The sequence below is a fragment of the Schistocerca piceifrons genome, chromosome 7, assembly GCF_021461385.2.
Source record: "Schistocerca piceifrons isolate TAMUIC-IGC-003096 chromosome 7, iqSchPice1.1, whole genome shotgun sequence".
Lineage (NCBI taxonomy): Eukaryota > Metazoa > Arthropoda > Insecta > Orthoptera > Acrididae > Schistocerca > Schistocerca piceifrons.
Genome location: NC_060144.1, coordinates 483,113,286 through 483,135,989, shown reverse-complemented (window position 1 = coordinate 483,135,989; position 22,704 = coordinate 483,113,286). Strand labels below are relative to the sequence as shown.

The window sequence follows — 22,704 nt, the reverse complement described above, 5'->3', positions numbered from 1 at the left end:
GTCGGATAAAACCGGATTTCACGTTAGCGGCAACGTGAATAAGCACAATGCTTTGTGAGCGCCGGCAATTCCCTGAAAACTAAGAGAGCGTAACTCGATCCTCTCCGAAAGTTAACGAATTGTGGGGTGTTTCGGAAGTTAGAGTATCTGATCCATGTATTTTTAATGATCAGACTGTTAGGGGAGATTCATACCTAGACACGTTCCAGAATTTTTTTGTGATAATCTTCCCTTCCGTATTGTAACATCAGGTTACTTCCAGCAAGATGGTGCACCACCACATTATTCCATTGCCTGTATGAAACATTTGCTACACGCTGGACTGGAAGAAGTGTATCTTTGGCGTGGCCGCCACAGTAACCTGATTTGACGCCGTATGTTTCTGGCTGTGGGGAATGGTGAAAGAACGCGTATATGTTACAAGACCTGCTGACATTGATGACCTTATAGAACGCGTAACACAAGCTGCCCGCTCTATACCTAAGGAGTATTTGAACAAGCTACAGCTACCTTCATTTGGACTTGTATACATAGTGTGCATTTTTATATCAAAGTAAATAAAATAACAAATAATAGTAAAATGAAAATCAATCCCGTGTAAGTGTAACACCTTTTTGGACAACCTGCACTACATACGTTTATATTTTTACATATATCAATTTTCAGGTTTTCCAGATAACATTCCAAAAATAAAAGTAGCATAAAACTAAATGTCTCGAAAACAGCAGAGAATTCTAGAAAATAATTAATAGGCTATATTTTAGCGCAAGTTACTTTTCAGCTGCTCGCCTGAGGCCTAGCCCACATGGATGTGCTTGCTGCAGAGCATTCCTGCGAGGAAAAACCGCCTAGGACGTGTGTGTGTGTGTGTGTGTGTGTGTGTGTGTGTGTGTGTTGTTCTTAGCATAAAAAAGTGGTTCAAATGGCTCTGAGCACTATAGGACTTAACATCTGTGGTCATCAGTCCCCTAGAACTACTTAAACCTAACTAACCTAAGGACATCAAACACATCCATGCCCGACGCAGGATTCGAACCTGCGACCGTAGCGGTCACGCGGTTCCAGACTGTAGCGCCTAGAACCGCACGTCCACACCGGCCGGCTTTCTTAGTATAAGTAAGTTTAAGTAGTGAGTGAGCCTAGGGGCCGATGACTTCAGCAGTTTGGTCCCTTAGGAATTCACACAAATTTGAACATTTGAAAAAGCGCCCGTTCACAAACTGATCTCACCTGCTGCCAATCACAAATCCGATTCTGTTCCTGAACCCACAGGTACAAACAACAAACACCAGAAAGTAAGACAGACAGAAAAGACACATTCTTGAACGGAGGTGGAAAAGATTTAAAGAAACAGTAGTCACTCCAGTCACACGCTCACATAGCCATATTCTGCAGATTTGTGTTCAATATCTTAGCGCGAAGGGATACACTGAGAATGTTGTGTGCACATTTCTATTTTACACGGTGTAAATTATGACGTCGCTTAATTTGTGTGACTTCGTTTTTAAATGAATTGCAAAACGCAAGAACTACTCGAATTTCCTAGAAAATGCTTTTAAAATGCTTCATTTTTATCAACTGCAATTTCTTCCAAAGTAATACAAAGCGGTTTACTATGCATTGACGCACACAGGTAGTTGTTCCATGGAAACTTTATGTATTTCCTTGTTAGTAGTATTAAAATACTTGGCATACATAAAAGCAGTGACGGTGAGTTCACGACGTATCTTCCTAGTACTCCCGTGTTCATCGAACGTACCGCTAAAAAATCTAGCAGCACGTCTCTGAAATGCTTCAGTGCTTCCTTTACATCCCATCTGGTTGGGATTTCAAACACACTATTAGTACATAAGAATGGATCGCACTAATGTACTGTAAGCGGTCTCCTTCATGGATCAGCTACACATTCCTAGCCGGCTGCTGTGGCCGAGCGGTTCTAGGCGTTTCAGTCCGGAACCGCGCTGCTGCTACGGTCGCAGGTTCGAATCCTGTCTCGGGCATGGATTTGTGTGATGTCCTTACGTTAGTTACGTTTAAGTAGTTCTAAGTCTAGAGGACTGATGACCTCAGATGTTAAGTCCCATAGTGCTTAGAGCCATTTGAACCATTTTTACACATTCCTAGAATTCTAGAAGAAATAACGCCCAAATATTTAATTGCTGTGATTGTGTCACACACCACATCACTAATACTGTATTTGAACATTATATGATTGTTTCTCCGATTCATCTGCATAACTTGCGTTTTTCTACATTTAGAGCGAGCTGCGATTCGTCACACCGAAGAGAAATCGTGTGTCCTCCTAAGGTCAGTAAATGGCGACGCTTTCCCTTAAACTACAGTGTCAGTCGAAGAGTGCTGCTCACTTTATCTGTTAGAACTTCATGTATACGGAGAACAACAGCGGTGCTGTCACAGTGTGAAAAACACGAAATCTGGTGCATACAAATCCCGTTTTCCGGTGGCGCATTTACACTGATAAGCCAAAACATTATGACCACTGCCCACCGCGATGTTGAGTGTCGCCAAGTGGCCTTTCGGGCACATGAATCGGCAACAGAAGTATGTAAGCTGAGCAGACCACGGAAGGGGGATCACGCTAGCGAAGGTATGGGCTACAAATGGGGAAATTCACTGAGATAAGCGACTTTGAAAATGGGTAGATTATTATTACGCACAGACTTTGAATGTGTATCTCGAAAATGAATGTGTTCTCGAAAACGGCGAAACTGGTCGAGTGCTCACGTGCTACGGCCTCGAGCGTCGACGGAAAGGAGGAGGAGGACAGTAAAACTACCACTAGGCGCTAAATGGTTGGACGTCCACGACTCTTAACAGAATGTGGGGTTCGGAACTTTGTCTGCTCTGTAAAGCTGGTCGGTCAGTTGGCTGGTTGGTTGATTGATTTGGGGGGAAGGAACCAAACAGCGAGGTCATCGGTCCCATCGGATTAGGGATGGATGGGGAAGGAAGTCGGCCGTGCCCTTTCAAAGGAACCATCCCGGCATTTGCTTGAAGCGATTTAGGGAAATCACGGAAAACCTGAATCTGGATGGCTGGACGCGCGTCGTCCTCCCGAATGAGAGACCAGTGTGGTAACAACTGCGCCACCTCTGTCGGTGCTCTGTAAAGTAAGACAGATGGTAATGTGTGGCATCTCCACAATGCTTGATGTCTTCCCCGACGGTGAGGTCATCTTTCGGAAGTACAATTGTCCCTGTCTCGGAGCCAGAATCGTGCCACAGTGGTTTGAGGAGCATTACTGTGAACTCACGTTGATGTCTCGGCGGCTAAATTCGCCTGATGTAAATTCTATGGAAACCATCTGCGTCGCTATCCGGCGCCAATACCGCGTACGCAAATTAGCGGCCCGTTATTTACGCGAATTACATGACTGCGTTGACATCTAATGCCACATACGTCCACAAACCTACCACCAAACTGTTGGATCCCTAATACGCGGAATCAGTTATGTATTCCGCTCCAAGGACGGACAAAAAAGCTGTTAAGCAGGTGGTCGTAATGTGTTGGATCATCAGTGTATTATGTAAAGTGAAGGTGGATTGGCGGGAAGGGAAGGGAAGGGAAGGGAAGGGAAGGGAAGGAATTAATTATGTCAGGTGCATCGGGAGTTTATGCGGAATCAGCGGTGACGAATGAAAATGTGAGCCGGACCGAGGTTCGAATCCTGTATCTCCCTACTTACTGGGCAGTTGCGGTAACCACTGCGCCTCCCGGGATCACTGTTAACCGGGATTGCGTAGACTATCTCAATACGTTCACACCTAGCGCCACCCATTTGCACGAAATGGATTCATTGTCCATCGAGGCATATCAATTACATGGTGTGTGTTATGCAGCGGGAACCTAAAATTAGGAGCATGGAGGACATGGACGCGGACTGTGGACAGGTGGCGCGAGGTGAGGATGGGGGGCGGTTTGGGTGCGTTCCGAGATAACCGCAATTGCGCGGACTAACTCTTGTGTACCGTTGTCGCAGGTGTTAACAGAACTGCCTACTAAGCAGGAGATCCGGGTTCGAAACCCTATCCGGCACACATTTTCACTCGCCGCCGGTGGTTCCGCATAACGTCCCGATGCAGCTGACATTCCGTTTTTTTCTCCTCACTCCACTTTCACTTTACATATTATTACCTTTGGTGGTTTCGGCTCTCGAGGGAGCATGCGCTCCCATTCACTAACTGACACTGAGACTGTCCCCAGCAGATTCCAAGTCTCATTAAGGTGGAAGGTGGATACATCCCCATTAAAGTTAGTAACATACCTGCCAACTTTCAAAAACCAAAAGTCGGGAGAGTCAGTTTTAAATATTGGGAGGCATGAGTGACCGAAAACCGCGGCTCATTTTCGGTAAATATAACCTCGAGACAACTGATGTGTCTTTCCCTATTACGTCACAAAGCCGTTTAACGGCTCTAAAAACGCGAACTCTAGAACCACCCAAAACGTAATGGAACGGCAACTACTTACCTATACAGTAGCGAACTGGTGCTTGGTGCACAGAAACACGTAATAGAAAACAGTTACTCTAACATTTATTTTCATTGTAACACTTCGTCCATAAATTTATCATCATCTTATTTTCAACTTTAACTTGGTGCAACGGCCGTACTAAAACTCCCTGTTTTCGGGCGGCTGCCCCGTTTCGAACATTTCATTCCACTAATTTTTACATTTTCTCCACTACCCACTCATGCTGCTTAACTTGAATGGTATGTGTTTATTTACAACCGCATTGCACGATCCCGCATGTTTCTTACTGTCGCGCCTGTCAATGTCTGAGCGAACGTATCGATTTACGAGCGCTTCTATTATGTCCTATTTCTGTAAAAAATTTTGCTGAACTCCTTTACAACTTCTTACTACCTTTCTGTATAGTACCCACCATTTATTTCCTTTATAACACTTCGATCACAAGTTTTAATTTCTCACTCAACTTTTTTTACTTGGGCTGTTTTCTATTACGGGTTTCTGTGCGTCACGCTTTAGGTATTATTTTACATATATTTCCATCCATGAATTTCCATTATTGTTGTACAAAATGTTCATTCCATAACCCTTATCTCTAGTCTTTCATGGATTCACATAACAAAATAATAATAATAATAATAATAATAATAATAATAATAATAATAATACTCTTAACCAGTCACTCTAAGGATTTATAACGCTTCTAACAACGTCGAATAATAAGTGACTTCCCTTATAGCACAACGACAACACACAAATTTAAGTCCAAACATAGCACAACACTGAGCAATACGGTTATACATTTTACAAAATGCGGGTACGAGGAAAAACAACAATCGATATAGATGTCACGCGCGACTTCTTGTTTTCTATGAACTTAGATACGTATAATGACTGAAAACGACTACTGATTTTCACTCTGCCAGGTGGTTTCATAACAGCGCACACTCCGCTGCAGAGTGAAAATCTCATTCTGGAAACATCCCCCAGGCTGTGGCTAAGCTATGTCTCCGCAATATCCTTTCTATCAGGAGGGCTAGTTCTGCAAGGTTCGCAGAAGAGCTTCTGTAAAGTTTGGAAGGTAGGAGACGAGGTACTGGCAGAAGTAAAGCTGTGCTTAGGTAGCTCAGTTGGTAGAGCACTTGCCCGCGAAAGGCAAAGGTCCGGAGTTCGAGTATCGGCCCGGCACACAGTTTTTAATCTGCCAGTAAGTTTCAATTCTATTCTTATACTTTTTCTCTGAGTATTCGTCAAATATCAAGTTTTTCAACTGCCTGTTAAAATAAAACGGGTGGTTGACGCTGTACTCTATATCCTTGTAATTGCGCTAATCTTTCCATGTATGCAAGCTTGCTACAAACAGATCTCCAAGTTCTGTATTCAAGTCCTTCGCTACCATTGAAATTTTTCCTTGAAACTATTCCTTTTGTACAAAGTTAACCGTTCCTGGATGCCTTAGCACGAGCCTGATTAATCTTTCCTTCTTTCACTTAATCGAGTTTCTTTTTGCAACAAGTTTCCTGTCCACCGTATGCACCACAGTGCAAGTTTTACTTCCAAAACTGCTGTACGTATGACGTTAATTTTCAGGAACGTGCGTTCTTTTTGTCCCTAATCTCTTCATATCACACTTGGATGGGCTCCAGTGCGTTGTATTCTTTCCTAAATACAATTCCATCTGTAACTGCGTATTCCTCAATTTTTATGTTCCCGGCGTACGTCTACATGTGCAACCTGCATTTCAAACTTTAGTGTTTGGAAGAGGTTCACAGAACCACTTTCAGATAAGATTGAAGTCCAGTACGTTCGGAGTGCCTATGGTTATCGAGTAGTGAGTGAACTGGTTGTGCCAGTCCGGCTCGAAAATGACGTTCAAGTCTAATGAGCCACCGAGACGCGCTATTCGTCCACGAGACTCAAGAGGGCCATAGACACGAGTTCCCAGGCAGATGCCGTGTTTCTTGACTTCCGCAAGGCGTTTGATACAGTTCCCCACAGTCGTTTAATGAACATACATAAATGACCTTGTGGATGACATCGGAAGTTCCCTGAGCTTTTTGCGGACGATGCTGTGGTATATCGAGAGGTTGTAACAATGGAAAATTGTACTGAAATGCAGGAGGATCTGCAGCGAATTGACGCATGGTGAAGGGAATGGCAATTTAATCTCAATGTAGACAAGTGTAATGTGCTGCGAATACATAGAAGGAAAGATCCCTTATCATTTAGCTACAATATAGCAGGTCAGCAACTGGAAGCAGTTAATTCCATAAATTATCTGGGAGTAGGCATTAGGAGTGATTTAAAATGGAATGATCATATAAAGTTGATCGTCGGTAAAGCAGATGCCAGACTGAGATTCATTGGAAGAATCCTAAGGAAATGCAATCCGAAAACAAAGGAAGTAGGTTACAGTACGCTTGTTCGCCCACTACTTGAATACTGCTCAGCAGTGTGGGATCCGTACCGGAGAGGGTTGATAGAAGAAATAGAGAAGATCCAACGGAGAGCAGCACGCTTCGTTACAGGATCATTTAGTCATCGCGAAAGCGTTACGGAGATGATAGATAAACTCCAGTGGAAGACTCTGCAGGAGAGACGCTCAGTAGCTCCGTACGGGCTTTTATTGAAGTTTCGAGAACATACCTTCACCGAGGAGTCAAGCGGTATATTGCTCCCTCCTACGTTTATCTCGCGAAGAGACCATGAGGATAAAATCAGAGAGATCAGAGCCCACACAGAGGGATACCGACAATCCTTCTTTCTACGAACAATACGAGACTGTAATAGAAGGGAGAACCGATAGAGGTACTCAAGGTACCCTCCGCCACACACCGTCAGGTGGCTTGCGGAGTATGGATGTGGATGTAGATGTAGATTCACCGAATTATTACTCACGAAACGTCAGTGTCGAACGTGTAGCGTCATTTAGCAGCAACAGCGCTCCTCCAAAACGCATCCGCAGCCGCGTTTCAGCAAGTACTCGGCGAGTATACGTGTACAAAAAGTCAGTGTCGCCAGTGGTGGGGACTGCTCGCAGGTGGTCCGGCGGGCGCCTTGTCCGGCGTCGCGGCAGAGCAGGGGCGGGGGACGAACGTGGCAAGGCGGCGGCCGCGAAGGACGGGACGCAGGAAGGAAGCGAGGAGCGTCGTCAATACGGCAGCCGCTGCGCCGCCTGCTGCCGGCCGCCGGCCAGGGTCCGGCTATCGACCGTGTCCGCCGGACCCTGCCCACCCCCGGCCCGCTCTGCCGGACATTCAGCGCCGGCAAGGCGCAAGGCGCCGCCCAAGACACTGCGCCACGTGCGCCAGCGCGCCGATGTTCCACTACACCGGTGCCCAGCTGCCACCATTGTGTCTCGACAACTGCCTTCTGCCGTGGCTTAATTTTAGTGGTGAGCGATGGAGGGAGGGGAGGTGTTTCACTAAACCGGCGCCAGAACTATGATGGTAGTTTCATAGGCGCGCTGCACAGCCCCGACAGACATCACGCTAACAATGTGTAACATCGTCTTAATCCTTCATAATGACTTCAGTTCATCGAGGAAGTGTGTCCACAAGTTTCTTTGGCTTAGCCATTCATTGATGATTAGGCCCGTGTCCTGTAGACCTAATAAAGTGCTCTAGTGCGACCCTTACTTGAATACTGCTCGACTGTGTGGGCTCCGCACCAGGTCGGATTAAAAGAAGAGATCGAAGCAATGCCGTGTCGGTAGGTTCGATCAGCAAGCAGGTATTACTGAGGTCTTTATGCACAATCAGTGACCAGTGAAAATGTGTGACGGATACGGACTCGAACCCAGGCTCTCTCCATTACTATAAGGTAGCGTTAACCACAGCGTCAACCAGGCACATTGTTTATCACAAATGTGCAGATTATCTCGACACGCTCCCTGGCCGATCCACACACTCACCTTGAGATTCATACTGGAGGTTGAATGTGAATATGCATCCGCACTAAAGGTTGTGGATTATTGCCCACAAGGAGAATCAGTTATATGTGAATGCGTGTTGTCCGATCTTTCGGGCAGGTCCGAATGAACAGACACTTTGGATTCGTAAACGAGGTTCACTGCCTGAGGCCGTGTTGAAAAAATTTACAGAATTGGCGTTAGATGCTGACTGCAGAACGATTGTACCACAGCCAACGTACATTTCGTGTAACGACTACTAAGATGAGACAAATCAGAGCTCATACGGAAGCCTATAGACAGTAGTTTTTACCTCTCTTCATTTGTGAGCGGAATATGAAAGGAAAGTACTAGTAGTGGTGCAAAGTGTCCTCCGCCATGTACCATGCGTTGAGTTGTGGAATATTTACTAGTATATGTGCAGATGTAGCTGTAGATGTAGAGGCTGAATGCTCCGTTTCCCCTGGCGTTGGAAAGATGCCCAGACATTTCATATGGGATTAAAATCGGAGTATGTAGCGGGACAGTCGAGCTGCGATGGGTTGCCCGAGTGTTCGATAAACCAGGCACGTGTGCGTGCAGCCACGTGAGCGCAGCCGGCCGCTGTGGCCGAGCAGTTCTAGGCGCTTCAGTCCGGAAACGCGCTACTGCTACGGTCGCAGGTTCGAATCCTGCCTCAGGCATGGAGGTGTGTGCTGTCCTTAGGTTAGTTAGGTTTAAGTAGTTCTAAGTCTAAGAGACTGATGACCTAAGATGTTAAGTCCCATAATATGCGCGGTCACTGCTGTCTTGAAAGCCGAAAGCGTCCACAGCACCCTCAGAAGAAAGGCCAGCTCCTGCTAACCGACAATGCTGGAATAAACGTCCTGGTTTATGAACACGCTAACCTGCGTGAGTGGACCCCCGAAACGTCACAGAACATCATCTGGGCTGAACTACAGGCCCCATCGCGACTGGTCATATCCACATTACACGCCTCCAGTCAGCTTGTGTCCAGTTTCTGACGACGTGCAGCCTTGTCTGCCGCTGTGACAAGTGGCCTTTTGCGAGGTACTCGGCTGCATATGTCCATTCTATGCAGTTCCCTTCACAATGTTGGCTCGGAGACTCGTTGCGATGGATCCATATTCACTGAAAGCAGCGTTTCCTATCAGGCTTGGAACTACTTGTCATTGAGGAGACGTCACATTCGTCTTCGTTGCCTCTCGGTTAGAATCTTTCCAACGACCACTGTTCTTTTGCCGTGTTACGTGAATCAAATTCCATGTAGACATGTTGAACAGTCGGTGATGATACATCAACAAATCGGATAACTTTATTAACGGTATGATTAAGGGCACGTCGAAACACGATAGCTCCTTCCCGTGCTTTAAGCCAAAACCAAAACACACAGAGGGGCCGGACGAAGGTATGATTTGAACAGATCCAAGGTGCGACATTCGGATCCTGCAGAAGAAAAATGGAAGAAGGCAGTTTCAACAATAAAACCATTCAGCACACCGAAATGTGGCAAATAACCGGAATTTGAAGCAAAAGTCTTTCCTAAGTGCAAAATAAGCGGGAAGATGAAAGCGTTGGAAATCGCTTGAGTCTCAAGCGTGTCACAGGAGGAATTCCTTGCAAGTATGCGCTGGTGTCGTCAGTTCATGGGTAGAAATGGCCTTGCTCTCCGATGAAGTACTACGCTGGCGCAATGCCAGAAGATTTCTAGGAGAAACTTTTAATTTCCAGCGGTACGTCATACAGCTGCGACAGTGTCACTCATACCCTTTTCATCAGACTGGCAATGCTGAAGAAACGCCAGTATTTACTGACGTGGCAAACAATACGGCAGTAGACATAAAAGGGGCAAAAAGTATCTCATTAAGACGAACCAGGTGTGAAGAAAAAATACTAATATCTCTGATGTGAGCTGTCACAGACGATGGGGAAAAGTAAGTCCCTTATGTCATTCCGACGGGAAGAAACTATGCACAAAGAAAACTTTCCTAAGGGCTTAGCAATTCGCTGCCAAGAAAAGGGCTGGATAACAACGCAATAGATTGTTGTCTACTGCTTGTAATCGCAGACCTGTGGCTCTACTGACTAAGAGAGCTGTACTACTCGTTCTGGACGCTTTTAAGGGATATACAAAGGCTGAAGTAAAAGGTCAAATTGCTGCACCTAAGTCAGATGTCGTACTACGGAGGAATAACGTCAAAAGTACAGACCCCTGAAGGACAACCTCCGAAAAATATATTCCGATTGGCTCCCGGAAGAAGACCATACACTTTCAGCATCTGGTAAGATTAAGAAGCCATTAGTCACCCCTCTGTGCGTGTAGATTCCCGATTCTTTATTTTATCACAATCCATCATCACGGGGTTCTAGAAACGCTGCCTATCGAACACGCTGAACGGCAGCGCAGATCAAATACAGTGGGAACACAACGAAGAAAATGATGGCGTGAAAATGATGAAGTGTATATCGGTACTGATAATAATGAGAGCCAATAAGACAAAACATGGTACTGGTAAGTTAGATTCCAATGTGTTGTTTCATATGTTACTACAAAATGTTTACACTGCATACCTACGTCTTACATGTAAGTACAAGTAGACATCTTGTAATTTTTCTCTTCTTAATCAGTGAATGACTGATTTTAGCGCGAAACTGTCCCCCCCTCCCACTCCTTTCTCGAAATTAGGCTGCGGATTATATGCGGTGACTGCTTGTTATCGGGTCAGTGTGGTACATCCACTTGAATTTCCTAACAGTGATGATGATGATGATGATGATGATGATGATGAAGGTCCCACACTCCAAGGATCGTAAGAGACGATGCGGGAGACCCGCACTGCCGACTAGCCAAGGTCCTAGCGGTGGTGGTTTGCCATTGCCTCCCTCCGACCGTAATGAGGATGGATGATGATGATGATGATGATGATGATGATGATGATGACGCAACAACACCCAGTCATCTCAAGGCAGGAGAAATCCCTGACCCCGCCGGGAATCGAACCAGGGACCCCGCGCGCGGGAAGCGAGAACGCTACCGCAACACCACGAGCAGTACGCAAGTTTTTAGAGGCCATATCCTGAGCTCAGGTCTCCTGGGGATCTACTACAGCAGATTTCACACTTTGCTTTAAAGTGTGTGGTGCTCTTGCGCTTTAATGCGTTCTTTCACTGTATAACCAGTTTTGCCTATATACCCTCTGACACAACCACGCGTTACGATCAAGAACGTTGCACGTCGAAGGTGGCCTCTATTCTTTACTGATTGGAAAAATCTAATCTTTCTGACAATTTTCTGAAAATCTGCACTAATTTGAATGTTTATTCCTATACAGGAGCTGCCAAACTTTTACTCCGACGGAACACTTTGAGAATCCTGGTTGTCTGATGCAACGGCTTTTTTATTTTGAAGGCTAATAAAACTTTAAAAATGAGAAAAACATGTTTTACTCAGTGATTTAAATTTTAAATCATAACTAGTAATAAAACTTCGTTTAAGACCCTATCTATGGAAGTGCAATTGTGGACTATGGTCACCGTCTTCAATTCAAAGTTATTTCCACTACTGATATGGAAGGCCCAAGAAGGCAGACTGCTCAGCAATGTTTGCCTCTGAGCTCACGTCAGTGATGGAGCGAAGTCGTGTATAAATATATATTTATGTGCGAAGCTGCCCATATTTTTTCCCAGAATATTGTCAGGGCTTCTGTAGACCAACGAATAGGAATGGGAGACCGGCCCCTCTCTCTATCTCCAAGGTGAAATTGGTTTTCAGATGAAGTCATTTAAGAAATGGATCCTGTGAAGCTGCTCTTCACTGTGTGAATATATCACAAATGTGTCAGGACATGTCGACCAAAATGCTCCATCGAAGTGGCGACAAAGGGGAACCAAAAGCAAAACCTTCAGATTGTCCTTAAAATTCTCCTTTATTTTTAAAAAAGCTCATCGCAAACAAAATTCTATTAGGCCACATCTGGAGCAACGTTACTCACAATGATCTCCATATTATAGAAGTATGCTACCGGGATTTTTGTAAGTAAAGGTTTCGCGTCCAAGTTCATTAGACGGTCAGTCGTGAATATCTTTACCGTGTGTAGTATTTCTAAAAACGGCCTTGAATCATACAGAAAAATGATCAGATTACCGACCGAATGCTTCAGTTTCTCAAGTAAATGACTTACTAAAAAGTACGTTGTAGAGTTAACCACGTTCACTTTGACCATTATTGGTTATCACACTGTCGAATCGCTAGTGACGGACTACTTGAAATAAAAACCAGACGCCGTTTTTTGCTACCGGTTAGTATGAAGAGAGTACACTGATGTGGCAAAAGTCATGGGACACCTCGTAATATCGTGTCGGATCTTCTTTTGCCCGGCGTTGTGCAGCAGTTGGACATGGCATGGGCTCAACAAGACGTTGGAAGCCGCCTGCACAAATATTGGACCATATTGCCCCTATAGCCCTACATAATTGCGAAAGCGTTGCCAGTCCAGGATTTGAGCACGAACTGCCTCTCGATTATGCCCCACAAATGTTCGGAGGGATTCATGTTGGCGATCTGGTTGGCCAAATCATTCGCTAGAATTCTCCAGACTGTTCTTCAAACCAATCGCTAACAATTTGGGCCCGATGATATGACATCGTTTTTTGGGAACATGAAGTCCATGAATGGTTGCAAATGGTTTCCAAGTAGCCGAAAATCCAGAGGAACCCGTTCATTCCATGTAAACACAGCCCACACCATAATGGCGCCGCTATCGGCTTGCACAATGCCTTGATGACAACTTGAGTCCATTGCTTCGTGGGTTCTGCGCCACAATCAAACCCTAGCATCAGCTCTTATCAACTGAAATCGGGACTAATCTGACCAAGCCAGGGTATTTATTTTCTAGGGTCCACCCTGGATAGTCACAAGCACAGGAGAGGCCTGTACTGCTGTTAGCCCATATTTCACCGCACTATCCTAAAGGATACGTTCGACGTACGTTTCACACTGATTTCTGCGCAGTTATTTCATTGTTGCTTGTCTGTTAGCACTAAGAACTCTACTCAAACTCCACTGCTCTCGGTCGTTAAGTGAAACCCGTCGGCCACTGTGTTGTCCGTTGTGAAAGGGAACGCCTGAAATTTGGTATTTTCGACAAACTCTTGACACTGAGGATTTCTGAATATGGAATTCCCTAACAATTTCGGAAATGGAGTGCCCCAAGCATCTAGCTTCGACTACTATTCCGCGTTCAGTGTCTGTTAATTCCCGACATGCGGCTGCAATCACGTCAGAAACATTTTTGCACGAATCACCAGAGTTCAAATGAAGGGCCGCCAATGCACTGCTGTTTTATACCTTGCGTACGCGATACTACCGCCATCCGTACACGTACATATCGCTATCCCATGTATTTTGTCACTTCGATGTACATGACTTGGTGGAAACGAGTCGACACAAAGCGTGACTGGAATGAACTTGCGCTGGCGGCTGGCATCGATTGTTTTGAGACCAGCGAGCACGTCGGCCTTGTAACGATGTATCGTGGCTGGCCTCTCTAACTTGCCTCGTTAACTACCTCGCCTCGGCGCTGCTCTCCGCGCTGTCCCATTTTGTGAGAATGTTCTTTTCTCACTCCGAAATTGTTTCTTCCAGACGGTAAACGCGTTATGTTTGTTCCAAACGGCTTCAAATTCTTACCGGCGTTCTGTATTAACAGTGTCATCTTAGTATCTTTTATGCTTCTCAGGCTTTTCAGAAGTTGGGTTGGGTTGTTTGGGGGAAGAGACCAAACAGCGAGGTCATCGGTCTCATTGGATTAGGGAAGGAAGTCGGCCGTGTCCTTTCAAAGGATCCATCCCCGCATTTGCCTCGAGCGATTTAGGGAAATCACGGAAAACCTAAATCAGGATGGCCGGATGCGGGGTTGAACCGTCGTCCTCCCGAATGCGAGTACAGTGTGCTACCACTGCGCCACCTCGCTCGGTCTTTCGGAAGTAATCAATCGTACATTCACATACATTTGTTCAAGATCAAATTAGATGTGCATTTCTGCCTCCGACAACGAATAATTTTCTCGCACTTTTCGATGGTGACAGTCTATTCATTCATATAAGAGATTAACACTGCACGTTTCAAATTATTATCCTTTTTATTTTAAAAATCATCAGCACAATTATGAAACACCCTAGTACCGGCTGCCAAACTGTATTGTTTTCAATGCCTAATCGCTCTGCGCGAGCAGTTGTTGACTGCCTATTCTTCGTTAGGATCAGCACGAGGGTTGACTGACAAGTAATGCTTCCACCTTCGTAACTCTTCAACAGTTGGCAGCATTGGTATGCGGCAGGCACTGGCTTATTCTGTAGCCTCTTCTCTACAGCTCCAGTTGGCGGGAAGCCTTAGCACTGAACGGTTGTGTTGTTACAGTGCAAAGTATGGAACCCTGTGCAGACGGTCGGTCAATGCGATTTAAGCAACGTGCAGTCATTGAATTCTTGACAGCAGAAGGTGTCACCCCAAAGGAGATGCTTCAGAGAATGAAAGCAGTTTATAGTGATTGTGTGGATGTGAGTACTGTGCGTCGTTGGGAGAGTAAGTTTAAAGATGTTGAGGCGGGAACATCTGACCTGCGTGACAAACAAAGAGTTGGACGTCCTGTGACAGCAACCACCGAGTTTCGAAAGTAAAATGTTGACAGATTGATTCAGGACGATCGTCGTATCACTCAGAGAGAAATTGCAAGCACAATCGGCATTTCACAAGAACGTGTGGGTCACATTATTGCTTTGCTTGGCTACGCTATCGGAAGATCTGTGCACGATGGGAACCCTGGATGCTGACTCCTGAAATGAAAGCGTGACGCATTTCTCCATTCAATTGTGACAGGAGACGAAACGTGGGTACACCACTACGACCGGGAGACGAAATGTCAGTCTATGGAATATCGACAAAGACTCGCCCCAGAAAAAGAAATTCAAGACGCAGCCCTCAGATGGAAAAATCATGGCCACAGTGTTCTGGGACGAATATGGTGTTATCCATGTTGATTTCCTTGATCGTGGAACAACAATACCAAACGACACACTTCACGTGCCACAACAGCAGAACGTCAGAGACTGAATTTCACCACCGTACGGAATCCTCCCATACAGTCCAGATTTAGCACCGTCTGACTTCCATCTGTTCCCGATAATGAAAGATGATCTACGGGGACCTCATTACGCTTCTGATGAAGACGCTGAGAGAACTGTGAGACTGTGGATGCGGAAACAGTGTCGACTTCTTCCGTGAAGGCTGCAGAAAACTTGTTCATCGTTGGCAGAAATGTATCCAATTGGCTGCTGATTATGTGGAAAAGTTAATATTGGTACTTAAAGATCACATTCAAAATAGTAGAGGCGTCTGCTGTGTTAGTACTTAACGAGTATTGATTTGGAGTGGTTTTAGATGTACTGTATTTTAGCAATTGTATTTCAGGAGGTAGTCGAGCAGGTACTACAACACAAAAATTATTAGTAGTTTATTAAAACTTTAACATGGCAAATACTTAGCTTTAGAAACAATGTTTGAATGAAATTGATGTTGTCTGTGACACTCAAAACATCTAGCGCTTCATTACGTAATGATAGTTTCACATAAGAGTCTAATTGCCTTTGACATGACATAATGTTAAGTATAAGAGTTCTAGTCAGACGCACTACGACGATACTGTCGTCGTAAGCGATGAATAGAATTGATCGCTGACAGCACAAGGAAAAACTTGGGACGTGTCTACGCCGACGTCTCCGATCTATTACTGCCTTTGGCAGCGACAGTCTTTACTTGTAGTGCGCTCTTGAGGTACCAATTTTTGCATGAGGCCTCGTTCTGTGTACGACACAATAACTTGACATTTGGCAGTAAGAGAGAACAAATGGCACTCAGGCATCTTGTACGCTCTTTGTATACTTGGTGACATCTTGCACTTTGCATTTGTTTTCTGAGCAAACCTTTTTACTGGTGGTCTGAACACGTTGTCAGCAGGAATGCAGAAGTATCCTTAAAGTATATGCTGAACACAAAGCCTCTGGGGAAAATGATGTTCATGTCGGAAGTGAAGGACTGTCATAAATGATTTATTCATTTCAGAATTCTATATTCTGCAAAGTATTACATGCACAAATATGACTGATGAATGAATACGTAAACTCACCGAATTTGCATTGTGCCCACGAGTTGGCGTTAGGATTGCTGTGCCTTGACCAAATGGCGTTTTTGTGTGTTCGAATATCCAAGATGTTTATCGGTTACATCAGTGCAGTGTGAATTAGGAAGTAATCATGGAAAAGAAGCGCCATGTAAACAGAGAATTTTCCGTTTACACCGACAACTGAGGACGCTAGTTGTCTAGGTAAACAGAAAAGTTGGTACCGATCGACCATGTGTATCAGATGCAACCGTGAATAGGGTAAGAAGATTATGACGAGTACCTCTTACCTTGATATGTTGCAATTGTAGTTGCTTCCACGACTTACTGCTGATTCCGAGAATTTCTGTGTTTAAAGATCGACATAACTTACAACCATCATAAAAATTTTACCCCTGTCAGACAAGTCGTCTGTCTTGTATGTGCATAGGATGCAAGTAATCTTTTTCTACTTCAGCGTATACAAAGTGCTTCTTTGTTATCGACATAGGTACGCATACATTTATTGCTTCCTCTATATATGAAATGGCACTGCTGAATGCTCGATTATCGGTCTCGCAGACAAATATTTCTGTGTAGCTCATGATATACAACTTGATGCCTTTTATCAATGTAGTTCAATGATGTTCAAGTAATCTTCGACTCAGTTCCATGAGTTCGCGATCCAAGAGGTAAGGTTAGAAGCGACCTCTGGGAAGCTGAGCGAGTGAATTGGCGCGCAACTCGCTATTCGGACAGGCGACGTTTCTACAATTTGCAATCACCTTCTCGCTGGACGGTGGAAGCAGCGCGCTTGGTGCTTAACGACCCGTTACAGGACACGGAACACTTAACTGAGGAAGTGGCAGAATAAATGGACCGCATCCTACTATGACAGTGAAATATACGTCCGCAATCATTTCCTGGAACTTCGAAATCACCACCTTCTCTCCTGTCTCACTAAGAACGCAGTTCTCAGATATTTGACGTGTTTCGACTTACCTTCCTTCAGGACAGCGTCAATGAGTTAAAACGACACTCTTGTCTTACAAATATCAGTTCTCTTAGATTAGTCTTTATGACAGCTGAAGACGATCTTGGAAAGGGAAGTCTACTGGAGGACTCCTAAATAGGGAATCACTGCCGTTCCTCGGAGCCACGAGCACCTCCCGAATGTCAAAGCGTCTTTTCACATACGAATGTTTACCTCCCGCCAAACGTTTTTAATTGCACACTGCAAATTCTTCACCCTTCAACTCGACACCCATGTTCTTATTTACGAAAGAACAATGACATACACTACACACTGTGACCATCGACCTACTATCAATATAGACCAGTCCAGGCGATAACAGCGTCACCTGGCGAGGAAAGACTGCTCTACACACACACACACACACACACACACACACACACACACACAAACGCGCGCGCGCGAAATGGCCGCTAGGAGCGATATCGAGTGTGGTCTAATAACGGGAATCGCTAATTCACACAATGTGGGCCGATACTGGGCTTATACTTGTTTTTACGAGCTTGTTTTAGTGCGAGTGTTGGCCGTGTGTTTTTTGCCTCACTTGTCTTAATACTAGTACATAAGCACACCGAACAAAGAAATTGCCACACTTTGAGACTTCACGTTAATACCGTGGAACACCGCCCCTAGCCTTCATAATGGCTTCAGTTCAGCCAGGAAGGGAGAAACAAGTTTCTTCAGATATGCCGTACCCAGGCGAAGCGATTAACTGATGAACCAATCAGTCAAATTGAGCGGATGTTGACTCCTCCACTGTTCCAACTGGGCCCCAATATTTTGTACAAGATTAATATCGGAAGATTTAACACGCCAATCAAGGTGCGATAGAATGTTTGCGTTACCTTCACATCAGGAACTATGCAAACTGCCCTGTGAACACGGCTGTTTTCGTCTTTTTAAGACTGATACTCATCATGAAGGTTTAGAAGAAAAGTTAAAAATGGTTCAAATGGCTCTGAGCACTATGGGACTTAACATCTGTGGTCATCAGTCGCCTAGAACTTAGAACTACTTAAACCTAACTAACCTAAGGACATCACACACATCCATGCCCGAGGCAGGATTCGAACCTGCGACCGTAGCAGTCGCGCGGTTCCGGACTGAGCGCCTAGAGAAGAAAAGATAGTTAACACTTGGTTGGAATAACTATTCTGGTCCATGAACATGGTGGCCTAGTGAGTAGACCAGAGTCTTAGTACGAAAAACTTCCCCAACATTCCAGAACCACATCCGGCCTGAAATATGCCGTACAAACACTGTAGGTTAACAAGACAATCGGCTATCGGTGCACTCTACGCTTGCATGACATGGCTCGAATAGCGGAAAATGGGCGAGTGGTCGGACCACACTACACGCCTATACTGTTCATTTTGTGTGACATTTGGTCCAATAAAGATGTGCGGCTTAGATGCAATGGCCGTTTATGGGGTACCCGACTCCAAATATCCATTGCATTCAGTTCCCTTCGCAGTGTTCGCATCGAAACGGGTTGAGAGGAACCTGAACTCACTGACAACAGCAGTTTGGTTTGAAAATAATTCTAATTTACACGGCCTGACACTCGTCTCCAGTCCCTATCGGTGAAGATCTTTTTATGGTCACCGTTCTGACACCGTCATACATGGCTGCAAACGGCAAGCTATTTAGGGTGTAAAAAGAACCACGTAAACACAACATTAGAGCATTAAGATGAGATAAAAAGAAACACTTTTTCTGTGACAAAAATTTTACAAGTGCGCCGTTTCCCCGCCAGAGGTCTATGAAGGTTTTTAACGATAGGGATGTACAGAAACAGTGTTCAAACTGCCATTTTTAGGGGTGTTGTTGGAAATGTCGTTCGTTAAAGTTGATGCACGTCTGGCACCTCCGTGGTAATGATTGTCTTAACGCGCTCAAAAGAACCATGTGTTGTGCTCTTGTGGAGTGGCTGTTATGAGGTGTTTACCCTGTCGGTTAGGAACATTTTACGGCCACCGTTCTGAAGCCGCCTTACACAGCTGCAAATGGTATACTATTCCGTGTAGCTACGTTAGACAGTACGCAGTGACACACCAGCAAATTGGGCAAGTTCAATCACGGTGTGGGCATGAGCGCATCATTCGGTCACGTCTTCGCGTCAACCCATATTACTGTGCAACCGACTGTCACAAACACACCACTTCATTGCAATGACCTGAATCAGCGTCGACAGGGCACATGCCCGCCTAGGGCGAGTTCTACGCCATCTACAGCACCACAGAGACCAGTGTGCTCTTTTAAAGGCGGATGACATTTTGTAGGATGAGCTTATACTGTTCTTCTGTGTGTTCCTGACACAAAATCAGATATGGGTAAAAACGATGACTGGGGCCAGAGAAGGCCTCTGACTACAAGCAAAATTTTAATACATACGAGGGCGTTTAGGAAGCAAAGCAACACCTTTTTTTCTGAAAGCAGGTTGGTTTTATTCAGGGTTCCATCACACTGTATTGTATATTACCCACTATTTTGGCTACATAACCCTATTTTTCAACATTATCTCCGTTCAATGCGTCGGCCATACGCCACTACTGGAAGAGCCTGTATACCCGCATGGTACCAAGCTACCGGTCGACATCGGAGCCCACGTCTTGCTGCATCTGAAACTTCCTGGCAGATTAAAACTGTGTACCGGACCGAGACTCCAACTCGGGACCTTTGCCTTTCGCGGGCAAGTGCTCTACCAACTGAGCTACCCAAGCTCGACTCACGCCCCGTCCTCACAGCTTTACTTCCGCCAGTACCCCGTCTCCTACTTTCCAAACTTCATAGACGCTCTTTTGCGAACCTTGCAGAACTAGCACTCCCGGAAGAAAGGATATTGCGGAGACATGGCTTAGCCACAGCCTGGGGGATGTTTCCAGAATGAGATTTTCACCCTGCAGCGAAGTGTGCGCTGATATGAAACTTCCTGGCAGATTAAAACTGTGTGCCAGACCGAGACTCGAACTCGGGACCTTTGCCTTTCGCGGGCAAGTGCTTCTGTGAAGTTTGGAAGGTAGGAGACGAGGTACTGGCAGAATTGAAGCTGTGAGGACGGGTCGTGAGTCGTGCTTGTGTAGTTCTGTTGGTAGAGCACTTGCCCGCGAAAGGCAAAGGTCCCGAGTTGGAATTTCAGTCCGGCACACAGTTTTAATGTCAGGAAACCAGCGCACACTCCGCTGCAGAGTGAAAATCTCATTCTGGATACGGTTAAATCGTTTCTTTAATTTCCTGAGTGCAGCACAACACACTTCAGAGCTGATCGTTGCAGCACGAGGGAGGACATCAAACAGAATAACCCGTCCAGAGTACCAGAAGACCGTCGCCATGACTATCAGCTGAAGCTGCGGCTTTGAACTTTTTCTTCGGAGGAGAGATGGTTTGGCAGCATTTCATGGATTGCCGCTTCGTTTTTGGTTCAATGTGATGAATGCATGTTTCACCGCCTGTGACTATGTTCGGCAAAAAATTGTCACGATCAGCATCGTAACGCGCAACCAATTCCGAACAGACGGACCTTCGTTGCTGTATATGGTCTTCTGTTGGGCGGCGAGGAACCCAATGCGCACACACGTTTGTGCACTTCAACAGGTGGACGAGTGTGTCACTGCTACCAACAAGACGTCCAGTTTAACAGTGAGATGTTTGATCACGATCCACCGGTCGCCTGGTATGAGAGTGTCCGCACGTTCCAGTATTGCAGGAGCCACAGCTGTGTGCGACCCTTTCTAGAAGATGACAGACGACTCGTCGAACGACTCACCATGGTGAACGTAGGCATTCTGCAAGGGCTTGCGAATATCTGTGATGCTCTTGGTTTTCCGCCAAAAGAATGACAGCTCTCTGCTTGGAACGCACCTCCGTTATAGAAACCTTTTTGAAAGCTACAATAGCGCCGCCATCTATCGGATCTGAGCTGAAGCGGGAATACTGCACAATGTCCGACAGCAAATTCCGTATTTTTTCACTCGAAAAAATGTGTCGCATTACTTATCGAACGGCTCTCGCACAAAGGGTTCGTCTAAAACGGTGGCACTATGGGCTGTAAGTTGCGGAAAATAATGACAAGTGATAGGAGGCAAGCAAAAGCAGGCAGTAGACTGCGACATACCGTACATCTTGCCCTCGTCGGAGAGGATGATTTTGCGGCGTCCGCAGGGCGGGTAGATGGCGAGCGCCTCCTGGAAGCTCTGCTCGATGTCGGGGCTCCAGACGCCCTCCGCGTCCGCCGCCGACAGGTCCTTGTCATCCTGCAACACCGGCAGCTCGTCATCCGCGGCGCACTGCTGCAACGCTTACAAGGACGCGCGTGCGCAGCATTTTGTACATATTGCCAACACTCACCGCAGTACCGACGTCGCAAAACAGCACACCAAGGAACTCTCATCATCTTCGTGGCCATCAGCCTAATGCCACATGCAAGAAAAGTGTTAATGAGTATGCTGACCAGGAGAATATATGCAAAAAAGGTACCTTTACAGATGAACAATATGCTTTTAGAACAGGACCAAGAGACGCAAAGATTCAAAGCATTATTAAGATCAATATATCGAGAAGAGAAGTTTACGCTTTCTATGTTCGCCTAGAAAAAGCGTTCGATAGAGTACAATTTTGGTTCTAGGCGCTACAGTCTGGAACCGCGCGACCGCTACGGTCGCAGGTTCGAATCCTGCCTCGGGCATGGATGTGTGTGATGTCCTTAGGTTAGTTAGGTTTAAGTAGTTCTAAGTTCTAGGGGACTGATGACCTGAGAAGTTAAGTCCCATAGTGCTCAGAGCCATTTGAGTACAATTTTAGCTGAAGAGAAAGAAGGCTAATTATGAATCTACACAAGAAGCAGAGAGTCGAGGTACAAATTGCAAAAGAGATCATGAGTGAAAGCTCCCGGTAACTGAGTGGTCAGTGCGACTGTCAATCCTAAGGGCCCGGGTTCGATTCCCGGCTGGGTCGAAGATTTTCTCCGCTCAGGAACTGGGTGTTGTGTTGTTCTAATCATCATCATTTCATCCCCATCGACGCGCAAGTCGCTGAAGTGGCGTCAAATCGAAATACTTGCACCAGGCGAGCGGTCTACCCGACGGGAGGCCCTCGTCACACGCCATTATTATTAT

The 22,704-nt window shown here is 45.6% G+C and overlaps 1 protein-coding gene across 9 annotated transcripts in view; it reads right to left on the bottom strand.

Annotated features, from left to right (window-relative positions):
- The window catches only part of LOC124804587 (transcriptional enhancer factor TEF-1), a 795,029-nt gene that overhangs the window by 50,872 nt on the left and 721,453 nt on the right, over positions 1 to 22,704 (bottom strand). For all 9 annotated transcript variants that reach the window (XM_047264769.1, XM_047264768.1, XM_047264771.1 and 6 more), the window contains one exon: positions 21,705 to 21,843. In XM_047264769.1, coding sequence (XP_047120725.1) covers positions 21,705 to 21,843 — 139 coding nt within the window. The remainder of the gene's footprint in view (positions 1 to 21,704; positions 21,844 to 22,704) is intronic.